The sequence below is a fragment of the Podarcis raffonei genome, chromosome 4 (genome assembly GCF_027172205.1).
Source record: "Podarcis raffonei isolate rPodRaf1 chromosome 4, rPodRaf1.pri, whole genome shotgun sequence".
Classification (NCBI taxonomy): Eukaryota; Metazoa; Chordata; class Lepidosauria; order Squamata; family Lacertidae; genus Podarcis; species Podarcis raffonei.
This window is the reverse complement of record NC_070605.1, coordinates 24922061-24934011: the sequence shown is the minus strand read 5'-3', so window position 1 is coordinate 24934011 and position 11951 is coordinate 24922061. Positions and strand designations below refer to the sequence as shown.

Sequence of the window (11951 nt, the reverse complement as noted above, 5' to 3'; positions counted from 1 at the left end):
TGAGGGGGTTTCCATGGAAACCGATAGCTCTATGAGGTGTCGGCGTGCCCGTTTGTCCGACTGGGACAATTTTTGAACTTTATTTTTTAAAAAAGGAACCCTTCTGCACAGGAGTGCCAACCTGAATAAAATATTGTGTGTGTTATCACTGTGGAAAATCTAATATTTTTTTTTAAAAAATGAATAAAATATTGTGGGGGCCCAGCTAAGCCCCGCCCCGCATAATCAATCGTATTATGCAGTGCAACACGCACTATTTGAATGGGAATGCCCATCAACTTTGTGGGGGCCTGATCCCCTCAAATATTTTATTGTTGGGGGTCCACGGCACCTAGGTGTTGGCTCCTATGCGTCTGCATTTAATGTAGTTAAGTCGATACAGCGTGAGACCCTAAATCTCAGGGTTGTGGGTTCTAGACGCACGTAGGGCAAAAAAGGTTCCTGCATTGTAGGGGGCTGGACTAGATAACCCTCGGGGACCCTCTACAATTATATATACGAGGCTTTTGAATGAAACCAAACCCAAGTGGATGTCCCCCAAGGGAGCAGTGCTGTAGCAGAATGACATCCGGTGGGATGGAGGAATCAGTGTAGGAGTCTTAAGGTGGGAGTGAAGTTGAAAAACGAACCTCCAGAGAAACAGGGCGAACCCAGTGTTTGTTAAAACAATCTTGGTCCTTATATGGCATTTATATTTGTTTTTGCTCTGGTTTAGTATTAGGCTCCCCCCCTTCATTGTACTAATATGTGCTTGTGGAGAAGTAGTATTTATAAAGTAATTGGGACCAGTAGGGGAGGCTTTTAATACAATTAAACATGGCATCCAGCCATGTCTTAGTGGGGTAGGCCTTGGAGGCAGTGGTATCACTATGAAGTAAAAGCAACAAGGAAAGGAGTCTAGTTTAAATGAAGGTTATCACCGATATTTCTTCATATATTTCCTAAAGAATGATGCAAACCTGACCACCAAACCATGTTAATTTGCAGCTAAGTGTTGAATCTAATGATGCCCATCCACAAACATCCTCTTCCACCCGCATATTTATTTAATCTTTTATTCTTACACAAGAAGGTCTTGCCTCTCTTCATTGGACTGTGATGCATTTTGCACAATTAAACTATAGAGAAAGTGTCTATACTTCATAGGGTCTTGTTTATGGCTAACACACATGACCTTTTCTGAAGTGTGGGACTATAGGAACATAGGCACTGGACCATTTCCCTTTTCCCCATTCCAGCATTGCTTTTCCTAGCTGAATCTTCACAAAAACAAAGTAGCAAATAAATTCCCATGATTTGCAGGTAGAAAAGAAGGCTGGATAGTTACTGAGCAGCTTAGCGTAGTTTATTTTCATCCAGGTGCGATTATATTTGAAAAATTATCAGAATGGTTACTCACACAGAAAAAATATTTGTAGCTGGGTACATGTATTGATTTAGTTCAGAAAATAACTGTTGGACTAATGTGTCTATAATGATTACTTATTAATTTTTAAAGAGACAGTGTTTACAAATCCAAACTAAATGCAAACTATCCCAATACATTCTTACATCCACTCTGATAGCACTTTCTTTATCAGCTTATGGCTGAAGGAACCTTTTTCTGCTTTATACTTAGCTACCATGTTGCATTCATTCTTTTGCCAGCATTAACTACCAGAGGCAATAAGATTCGGGAACATTTTCATTGAATCTGTTACACTGATGGAAACCTGTTTAAAAAAATAAATACTACGCAGTCAATCTCCAAACAGTTTCCATTCCCACAAACTTGTTTAAGCTTCTGCCCCACTATTTGCTTGTCAATCTTTATATTTCACTTCCCCATAACTACCAGGTTCATCAGCTAAACTTTTGACATGAATAGTACTGAGCCTCCTGGTCAGAATATCTCCTAAAACACAAAACAATCATTTTGTAAAACAAAATGAACCCCAACCCAAAATGAATACTGAGAAAACAGGTCATAATATTTACTGTATACTATTTTTTTGGTGTTTTATATTCTTGGTTACAATCTGGAGTATCAAAGTTCCATGATCAAATACATAGATAGAAAACCAAAAACGTAATCAGATAAAATCAACATATTATGATTAGAGACAAGCAAATAGATGATGATGCCATATTTCTGTTAGTCTGACTAGATAGGAGGTGGGGAAACAACAGTGATGCCAATCCTAATCTCTTCAATATGCAGCAGCTTCTTCGTGGCAAAATCCCAGTCTTTCCCCAGATCAAGACGCTGGCAAATTGCTGGAAATTCTCGTTCAGTTCTCCTTGCCCACTCAACTGCTTTCTTTACAGGTTCAAATGCCCTGTGAACAGCGGAGAAAGGAATGAATGAAATGATCGTGTCGAAATGAAACAGCAACTTGACCATAGCGTCAAGAGGGAAAAGACTTGTTCTGCTGCCCATAGAGGACAGGACTCTATCTCATGGGCCCTGTGACTACAATTGCATAGATTCTGGCTCCACATTAGGAAAAACCTATTAACCGACTAGTCTGAAAATGGAACCAATTGCCTAGTTGGCAGATTTTCCTTGGCAGAGGTTTTCAATTAGAGGTTGCATGCTCTAGCTCTGGATTCTTCACATCAAGGAGGGGGTTGAACTAGATGGCCTAGAAGACTCCCATCAACTTTACCAATTCTTCCTTCCTTAAAACAAAGAGGGCATCTGAAATCAACATTGTACAGATTTGTACGCATGAAGGGCCATGGGCTTGGTGGTAGCAAAACACATGCCTTGCATGCAAAAGATCCCAGGTTTGATGCCTCACATCTCCAAATACAGCTGGAAAAGATTTCTGACAAACTCTGAAAAGCTCCTTATCAATCAGCTTAGAAAATACTGAGCTAGATGGACCAATGATCTGATCTGTGTAAGGCAGCTACTGACATTCCTAAGCCTCTTTTATTCCAGTGAAACAAAAGAAAAAAATTCCTTCCAGTAGCACCTTAGAGACCAACTAAGTTTGTTATTGGTATGAGCTTTCGTGTGCATGCACACTTCTTCAGATACGCACAAAAGCTCATACAAACTTAGTTGGTCTCTAAGGTGCTACTGGAAGGAACTTTTTTTATTTTGTTTCGACTATGGCTACCTACCTGTAACTTATTCCAGTGAGATTTATGTGGAGGTTTCCAATGGATTGTGGGTACCCTTAACATAGCTATACCACAAACTAATTACAACAAACTGTAATTCAGGAAAACCTAAGAAAAAAAACTTGCTACAGCCCCCCCAACGATACAGGGGATGGGTATCTGTTGGGGGTTGGTGTCATTCATTCTCAGAAAGTAAGAACATTCTGTGTTGCTGTTATCTGTGAGAAGCTAGTTTCCAGAAGCTGCTAGCTTGGACAGCTACAAGGTCAAAGAAGGAGGTAATCTGGGCATGTGCAGCTTCTGGGGAGTGACGGTGAGAACTCTTTTAAGGAGTCTGATCTTAGCCATCAAACTGGCTGGATGTAATGAGACCTCTGCCTGGAGAGGCAGAAGCAATGAACTCTTTGTAAATAGTGTTTGTAACCTTCATGCTTTTTATGACTGGCAGTAAAACTACTTTTCTGTCTGAAGCTGGAAATCTGTGATATATTTGCGTCTTCTCTCTCTGAGCTCAGCCTGGGTATCCTTCACCCTGGAAAGCTACGTTTCTCTGCTAATTGGGCCAGCTATGTGGGAAGCGCCGCTGGTCCCATTTTGAAGTTTTTACAACGGCATCAACCCAGGTAGAAGGTTTATCTCTAAAGTTAGCATTTGAAATGGATTTAGTTACAGACTGAGTGGTTAGAACCTCAGACTCTTGATGAACTTAGCCTTCTCCTAATGTTGGACTTGGTCAGTCCTCTTTTCCAAAGACTAAAGTTTCATATTAAACAAGTTATTATTATTTGAAATTCAAGTTACTGTTTAAGCTGCACTCAGGTGTCACCCACTTGGAGTCTCATATCCTGAAACATCCCCCTGAATATGTGTTTTACAACCAGAGGAGGGCAAATGGCAAATGGAGCACCAACCTGCCTGCCCTCAGCCAGTCACCACCTTTCCTGCTTTACTTAAAGGCAGTCAGAGTGGCTCTACCTGTCAATGGTGCAGGATACATTTCTGGTCTCCCTGACTTCCACCTACAAGTCTCAATGGTCTCCAGCCCCCGGTGTTTACAACCTCAGTTTGCTTTGACTCAAGGAAGTCCTAGTACTAGGGATTAATGCCTACAACTGATTTAAACGCTTTAGCTTTTAGAGAAGAGTTGCCTGAAATGTTAAGTCTGCTTACAAAACATACCACGATGGGGGAGAGTCATTCAGTGTTGTTAAAGATCTGAAGACGAGGCCTTCCAGTTGCTTGAAACGTATAACCTGTAGCACCAGAAGTGTAGCAATCAACCGCAACAGCTTCTCTTTTCCTTTAGGGCCTGGATGAATAGAAACAAGCAGTAGCATTTAACTGTCTATGTTTCATATTGAAGAATTAATTCTTAAAAGTACTCCTAACTAAAGTGTTAGTGCTGTTGTCAAGCAGACTGGTGGTACCCTGAATATCTAAAACTTGAGTATCAAAAGATTTTCCCCCTAAGAGTGCATGGATTCCCTCTGCCAGTTTGCATTTCTTAGTACAGAAAGTATTGATCTGATGTGTAGAGATATTTCCTATTCTAATTAATTCAAGAGGGTTCTGGAAGCTTCTCTGGTTGAAAGAAACAAGCAGAAAATTCATGATATTTGGGTTATTCCTTCAGAGCAGCTGAGTACAGCTGGCTTAAACTGGTTCTGTTATCTCTTTCAGTCAAGGTCATGCTGACTATAATAACAAGGCCAGAAGGAGCCTGGGTTTCTCTTTCTATCTCTCTTCCTTCTGGTGTGGCGTTCTGTACATAATATGCTTAGTGTGGAGGTTTAGTCTTATTGTAAGTTTAAGTTAAGTCTGCTGCAACTGGATTTCTTATGGACAGTGCCAATCCTAATCCTGAATGTATTGGATTTGTGACCATTATGCTCATTTGCCTTCAGTAGCAGTAAAGTTCTGCTGGATGAAATATAATTGCCTCTGCTCTTTTTTTGGGGAATCACGCAACATGTTTACGTTTTTACTCTGCAAACTATACATTGGGAGTTCTGCTCTGGATCATATTGAGTAGAATTCCATGACACCCTCACTCCCAAATCCATTCCATTGAGCTTTTATTATAGCTGTAAATAGTATTTGTGAAAACCAGAATATCAAATTATATTAAAAAATAATTTGATTCCCACTGGATCATTTACTGTTGTTGAGTGGCAGCCCACAGTTTGCTCATCTTGCCCTGCTGCAGAAGCGGAACTAAGTCTGTATACAGCCATAAAGCAAACAACAGCAATAACCTTTTTCTTTTTTGTTCATGTGAACTTTTGTAGGACAGATGTGAGTGTGCCAGCATGCCACAAAAACCACTCTGGGTAGCTGTATAATTACTATGCCTAGGTTCCACTGAAAACAATAGGCTTTAAGTTAGTCATTACCGACTTTTCACAATGCTTTCAGTGGGAATAAGCATTTCAGAAGTTCGAGTACACTGTATAAAGGAAGTAAAATGGGATTTACCAAGTGAATTAATTCCCTTTTTTGCAAGTGAAACGTTGACAAAATAATCCACATCAAAATCCAGAAGAGTCCCAAGCTCAGGGATCAGCTGCCAAAAACCATCCTGGAAAACACATTCATAGAAAATAAAATGGGGGAAGAGGAGAATTGTTGTGTGAAAGCTATTCTTTTTTTTAAGGAAAATAAACACATGTAATGAATGGCTCTATAAAAACAAACAAACAGGCAGCCTCTTCAACACAGGTGAGGCACAAATGGGCAAAAAAGGTAAGGTTTCTCATGTAACAGAAGTGGAAAATTTGTCTTCTGGATAGGGCTGCATTTCCCTGGGGGTAATCTGTTTAAGGCTGCACGCTAAGAGTGGGCAGTGCCAGAACCAGAAATGGGGTGGGATGCCCCTTTTCTGTTTTTGCTTTCTCCCTGTTTTTGCCTTTCTTTCCATCTGCATGAAATTAGGCCAAATATTGTGTGCAGCCCTCAGGGTTTAGGTTGCCCACCCCAGTCATTAACATAGGAAGAGACCCAAAGTTTCCTCCCTGGTTATACTTTGTGTTTTCTGTGAGATCTTACTCTGAATTTCTTTCTGTTATTCTATGCTATGTTTCATTTTCATTTTAATGTCTAATTTGCTTGACGCCCGAAGAACCTGTGTATTGAGGCATCTAGGATATGCAAATACATAAATAAAATTCTGCTTCATTTAGGAATTTCTATACCAACCCATCAATGGTATCCTCTCTGGGCAGCTCACAAATGTAAATCAATAAAATATAAAGATAATCATAAAGCTGCAACAACAAACTCTATTTGTCAAAATGTCCCTTCCCCACAGTATCAGAGGAATAGGCCCTCTCTTTCTGCAAAATAATGGTAGAGTCATGGGCGTAACCAGGATTTTTTTGGGGGGGCAGGACTTTTGTTAGGGGGGCAGAACCGACGTGATTGGTCAGTTAGTTAAGTACTTCTATTGTTTTACTTTATCTGGGGGGGGCAACTGCCCCCTTTGCTCCTCCTGGCTACACCTAAGGGTAAGCTCCATTTGTCTGTTTCCCCCCCTCTTTTCTTGTAACAGCTAGAGGAAAAAAAGAAGGTGCATACCTGATTCTGGAGTTTAAAGAGTTGAGGCCAGGATACAACCCTTAGTGGCTTCTGTGCAGGAAATGATTGACCCTTTTTCATTTTGTGCATCTCCAGGAGAGTATCCTTTAAAGAGAGAGACAGACAACAGTGTAGAGTGAAAAATATCCCCCAGAGCTAGTCCTCAAGGGATGTGAAGAATCACAACCTAACCCAGCACATCTAAAAGCCCTGCTCTCTAAGGGTAGGTGCTCCATCAAAAATAGTAGTATAGGCTAGAGAAGCAATAAGAACAGATAAGCATATATACTGTGTGTGTGTGTGTGTGTGTGTGTACACACACACACACACAAAATCACCCAACCTTCACCAGAATGTCCCAGGGTGGATTGCAATTAACATACAGTTTTAAAAATAGTTAAAGACATCTTACCCCCTGCAAGCTATAGTGCATCTTGTGAGAAGCCTCAGAGGTTTCCTTTGAGCACTGCATTTCTGGCACTCTGCGAAGAGGGCTGACCGACTCCTGTGCACTTCCTTGCTTAAGAGGAGCAAACACTCTTTTAGGTGGAAGCGCTGGATGTGGAAACGGATCCTTCTGTTGAAGCATATCAAATTTCCTCCAGCTAAAGCTTTGGGGGATTGCCTGTGAATCAAACGGACCAGTTGCGGGTGATCCAAAAGTAGAACCAAATGGACCAGTTGCAGGTGATCCAAAAGTAGAACCAAACGGACCAGTTGCGGGTGATCCAAAAGTAGAACCAAACGGACCAGTTGCAGGTGATCCCGAAGCAAACATGTTGAGGCTGCCTCTAGGCAGAGGAGGTGGTGGAGCAGCAGCGGTGCTTATCGGAGCTTGGGGAATTGCCTGTGAACCCAAACTGGGACTGGAAGTAGAATCAAACAGACCAGCTGCAGATGACCCAAAAGCCAACGTGTTGGGGATGCCTCCAGTCCGAGGCGGCAGTGGTGAAGCAGTGCTTATCGGAGCTTGGGGGACTGCTTGTGAACCAAACTGAGCAGCTGCAGGTAACCCAAAAGCAGGTGAGCCAAAAGCAGAACCGAACAGACCAGTTGCAGGTGATCCAAACTTGTGGATGTTCCCATATAGAGGACTAGGAGGCGGTGGAGGAAGGGCGCTTATCGGAGCACTATTTTGGATTCCAAAACCGAAGCCTAAGGAGCTACCCTGAAGCTTGCTGCCAGCAATAGGAGGAGAAGGCACCTGTGGGGTAAAAGTTGTTATTTTAGACTCAGATTTGGTTCACACACATTCTGCTTTTCCTACATTAACTACCACAGCCTTGAAAAATCTGCTTCTGAAACCCCTCACACAAAACTCTTGTAATGTTAAGGTATGCCTCCCACCAAGTTGTACAACTGATTTAAAAAAAACCCCGGAATGTCTGCCTTGGGAGAACTTCCTCAAAGGACCTTTGGATTGTTGCGAGATTGCTGTCTAATGGGATTGCCTGGCAGCAGGGGTGTCTAACCAGTGGCTACGAGATATCAGTAGACTCCAACTCCCACCCCCCAGCATGGTAAACAGTCAAAAATGATGGGACTTGTAGCACAGCAACATCTGGAGGGCCATGCACAAGCCACCCCTGCCTTGGAGTATTCCCCGATCATAACTTGGGATTTAACAGAAGAATGTTAGCATTTCCTAGTGGTTCAGCATCTTTACAAGAGTGAATTGTGAGAAGATAGTTTCTTAATCCTTCTTGAATGTTTGGGGTGGGAAAAGCAACCATTGCTTGGAAAAGGGGGCACACCCAACAGAGTGTGAGTGTGTGTGTGTGTGTGTGTGTTTATGCATAACGGAAAGTTTTGCAAGGGGAAGAAGCAGAGTTAGCTGTGACCTGAAGGCAATTGGTGGTACCTCTCTCTGGGGACTGGATGCGAAGGGGTAGATCAGCTGCATGGCAGGACAGCATATACCAGTTGCCTCCACTTGTGTGCTCCACTTCTATATTTGTAAACAATCCAAATATTACAAAAATGCTGTAGGTATCCAAATAGCACGGCTGCCACTGGAATTTCTCACTGCTTGGGAAAGCGGTGTGCATTCCACATATGATCAGACTAGGAGGCTTTCAGAATTACCCACAAATCAGAGCTGGGATTGGGACGAGATACGTCAGCTAATGGCAATGCAGCTGCCGAACAGTGAGGGGAGAGAAATCGGGAGACTCTGTTCGTTGTTAAGTTTACTGGAGAAGAAATCTCATCTGCTAATTCAGACATGATGTCAGGTATGGAAGTATCACTCAACTATGAAGAAAAATCCATTCATTTAGACTCAAATATGGTTCACACACGTTATAAGGGATGCGGGTGGTGCTGTGGTCTAAACCACTGAGCCTCTTGTGCTTGCCGATCAGAAGGTTGGCGGTTTGAATCTGCAAAACGGGGTGAGCTCCTGTTGCTCTGTCCCAGCTCCTGCCTACCTAGCAGTTCGAAAGCGCGCGAGTGAGCATAGATAAATAGGTACCGCTGCAGCGGGAAGGTAAACACCGTTTCCATGTGCTCTGGCTTCCGTCATGGCACTCCATTCTGCCAGAAGCAGTTTAGTCATGCTGGCCACATGACCTGGAAAGCTGTCTGTGGACAAACGCTGACTCTCTCAGCCTGAAAGCGAGATTAGCGCTGCAACCCCAGTCGCCTTTGACTAGACTTAACTGTCCAGTAGTCCTTTAGCTTTAACTAATGACACATGTTATGTTTTCCCTAAATTATCATTCAAAACCCTTGAAAATCTGTTTTTGAATCCCCTCAGTGTTTAGATGTGCCTCCCACTGAGTCATACAAGTGGTCAAAAAGTTCCTCAGAATTTTTGTCTGAAGAGAACTTCCTTAGAGGAATTTTAGAAACACACACCAAATAATGTTAATATTTCTTGGAAGTTCAGCACAGCCAGTGGATGTGTCTTTTCTGAGAGCGCATTGTGAGGAAACAGTTTCTTGATCACCTTGGAATGTTTGAGATGGAGAAGCTATGAATGCCCAGAAACAACTCTCTCTGTGTGTGTGTGCATAAAGGAAAAAGGGAAGCAGTTTTTGGTATCTTTCTCTGGGGACTGGATGTGAAGGAGTGGATTGGCTGTGTGGCAGGCATACACATGCTGGTTGCCTCTGTTTTGGCTCTACTATATGTGTAAACAAACCAAGTATTACAAAAGTATTCTAAATGCCCAGTGCTCTCTTCCTCCAAAAAAAGACACCTGTGTGAAGTAGTACTGACCCAGGGGAAGTGGTATGCTCTTAGCATATGCCCCGGCTAGGCAGCTTTGGGGATTACCTTCAAGTCAGAACTGAGAAGACAACTGCTCATGCCACCTGCCAGCGTGCCACCTGTAAATTCCTCCAGCAATGACATACTCAAATTCTCTGCCTCAGTAAGTGGAACTGCTTTCTTAGGTTGCTTCTTAAGAAATGACATCCGCAGTGGAGGAGCAGCTGACATATCTCCGCTCTCATCTTGAAATGCTTCAGGCACGTGGTCAGCCATGGAAACCACAGACTTCTGCGGAGTAAAATTTATTCTTTTAGTCTCACAGCTGGGAAAACACACATTGTTTTTATATATCATTATTCACAATGCTTATAGACCCCCCCCCCCAATTCTACGTTATAATGTATTCATGCATATGTTCTTCAGTGTAAATTACTTGCTGTTTGGTGACAAGCAACTAATAGGTTTAACAACAAGAACAGTAATCTATGATCTGTCGGAAAGAAACCTCCTTAAGAGGATTTATTCTGGAAATATAAACTATAGGCATCAAGCATTAAAAATCATTTTTACTTAAAGGGAAAAAAACTATACTAGATCTGTAGTCAACCTAAACTGTAAATAATATAATCTGGGACTAAGCACTGAGTACTTTTATTGCTTTAATGCTAATGCCACAGGAAGTTACTGATTCGTTAATTGATCCCATTCAGCAAAGTTACTTCTAAGTAAACATGAATGGATCACGACAATGGAGGAAGGCATTGTCGGATAATTAAGCTCTATACCAGAGCTTCCCAAACTTGGATCTCCAGCTGTTTTGGGACTACCTAGCAAGACTCAGTAGTCAGGGATGATGGGAACTGTAGTCTAAAAACAGCTGGAGACCTGAGTTTGAGAAACTCTGCTCTATACTGTGCTGTGTAGAGCTACCATTTTAATTCAAGCTGACTTAGTGAAAACCTTACTTCTGGGCTAGCATGGATAAAATCTGTGTTTCCCCCCCAGAAATAACTACATCCTCACATGTATTTGTCTCCGCTGATACAGATAGGCTTCTTAGGAAACAGAGGCAGCTCCTATGTTCCAAATAGTTGTGTGTACCACTTATGATTAACTGAAGCTTGCGAGTGTTTTCATGACACAGGTTTAACTGAAAAGTTTCATCTTGGAAAAAATGCTTTCTAGAAGTGAATCAATGAGGCCTTTGAGTTATGTTAGATTAGTTCTTAATCTTGTCTAATGAATACCAAGATTGTATCAATTATTACACTTATTAAAAGGGATTTTAATACTGAGTTCAATGGGACTCAAAGGTCAGAATGTATTAGACTCCATCCTTAAACTTGTGCAATGAATTAAAAAAAAATCTCAAAGTGTGCAACAGCTCTAATTAAAATGGCTGACCAATAAACTGCTTCATGTTTTTTCTTGTATTTTTTGCACCAATGTGCCTCAAGTTCCCTTACCATTTTTCTCCTTTTCTTTTTCGTTTTCTCCACAAATTCTATTTCTTCCTTCTCAGTAGCCACTTCTTCATAAACTCCAAGATCTTCTGCTAAATGAAAGTCAAGCATCGGCTATATATGGGTGGTGAGAGGTGGGGTGGTAGAATAGAAGAAAGCATAATTAGTAATGATTATTGTACTAGTAATAATAAAACATGTCAGGAGTATAGTTGGGATCAAGACTGTGATACACAGAGAAGGTTTTTTTTAACACACACCCCCGTGCCATATCCCTGACAAAAAAAATGCCCTCAAATGTCAGTACAGTGGTACCTTGGTTCTCAAGCACAATCTGTTCTGGGAGTCCATTCGACTCCCGAAACCGTTCAAAAACCACGGCATGGCTTCTGATTGGCTGCAGGAGTTTCCTGCAGTCAAGCGGAAGCCACGTCAGACATTTGGCTTCCGAAAAATGTTTGCAATCCGGAACACTTACTTCCGGGTTTGCGGGAGCCTATTTGTTCGGAAGCCAAGCCGTTTGACAACCAAGGTACCACTGTAAAAGTTTTCCTCCCCGAGCAAACAGCAATTTCTTGGGAGTGGGGC

The 11951-nt window shown here is 41.9% G+C and overlaps 2 protein-coding genes across 2 annotated transcripts in view; one reads left to right on the top strand and one right to left on the bottom strand.

Annotated features, from left to right (window-relative positions):
* The window catches only part of CENPJ (centromere protein J), a 209777-nt gene that overhangs the window by 135408 nt on the left and 62418 nt on the right, over positions 1-11951 (top strand). The gene's annotated exons all lie outside the window — the stretch shown is intronic.
* The window catches only part of PARP4 (poly(ADP-ribose) polymerase family member 4), a 46562-nt gene continuing 36562 nt past the window's right edge, over positions 1952-11951 (bottom strand). Inside the window, exons 32-38 of the mRNA XM_053385835.1 lie at positions 11367-11477; positions 9964-10188; positions 7097-7888; positions 6685-6789; positions 5587-5689; positions 4291-4420; positions 1952-2318 (exon numbers count right to left, since the gene is read on the bottom strand). Coding sequence (XP_053241810.1) covers positions 2144-2318; positions 4291-4420; positions 5587-5689; positions 6685-6789; positions 7097-7888; positions 9964-10188; positions 11367-11477 — 1641 coding nt within the window. The 3' untranslated portion in view covers positions 1952-2143. The remainder of the gene's footprint in view (positions 2319-4290; positions 4421-5586; positions 5690-6684; positions 6790-7096; positions 7889-9963; positions 10189-11366; positions 11478-11951) is intronic.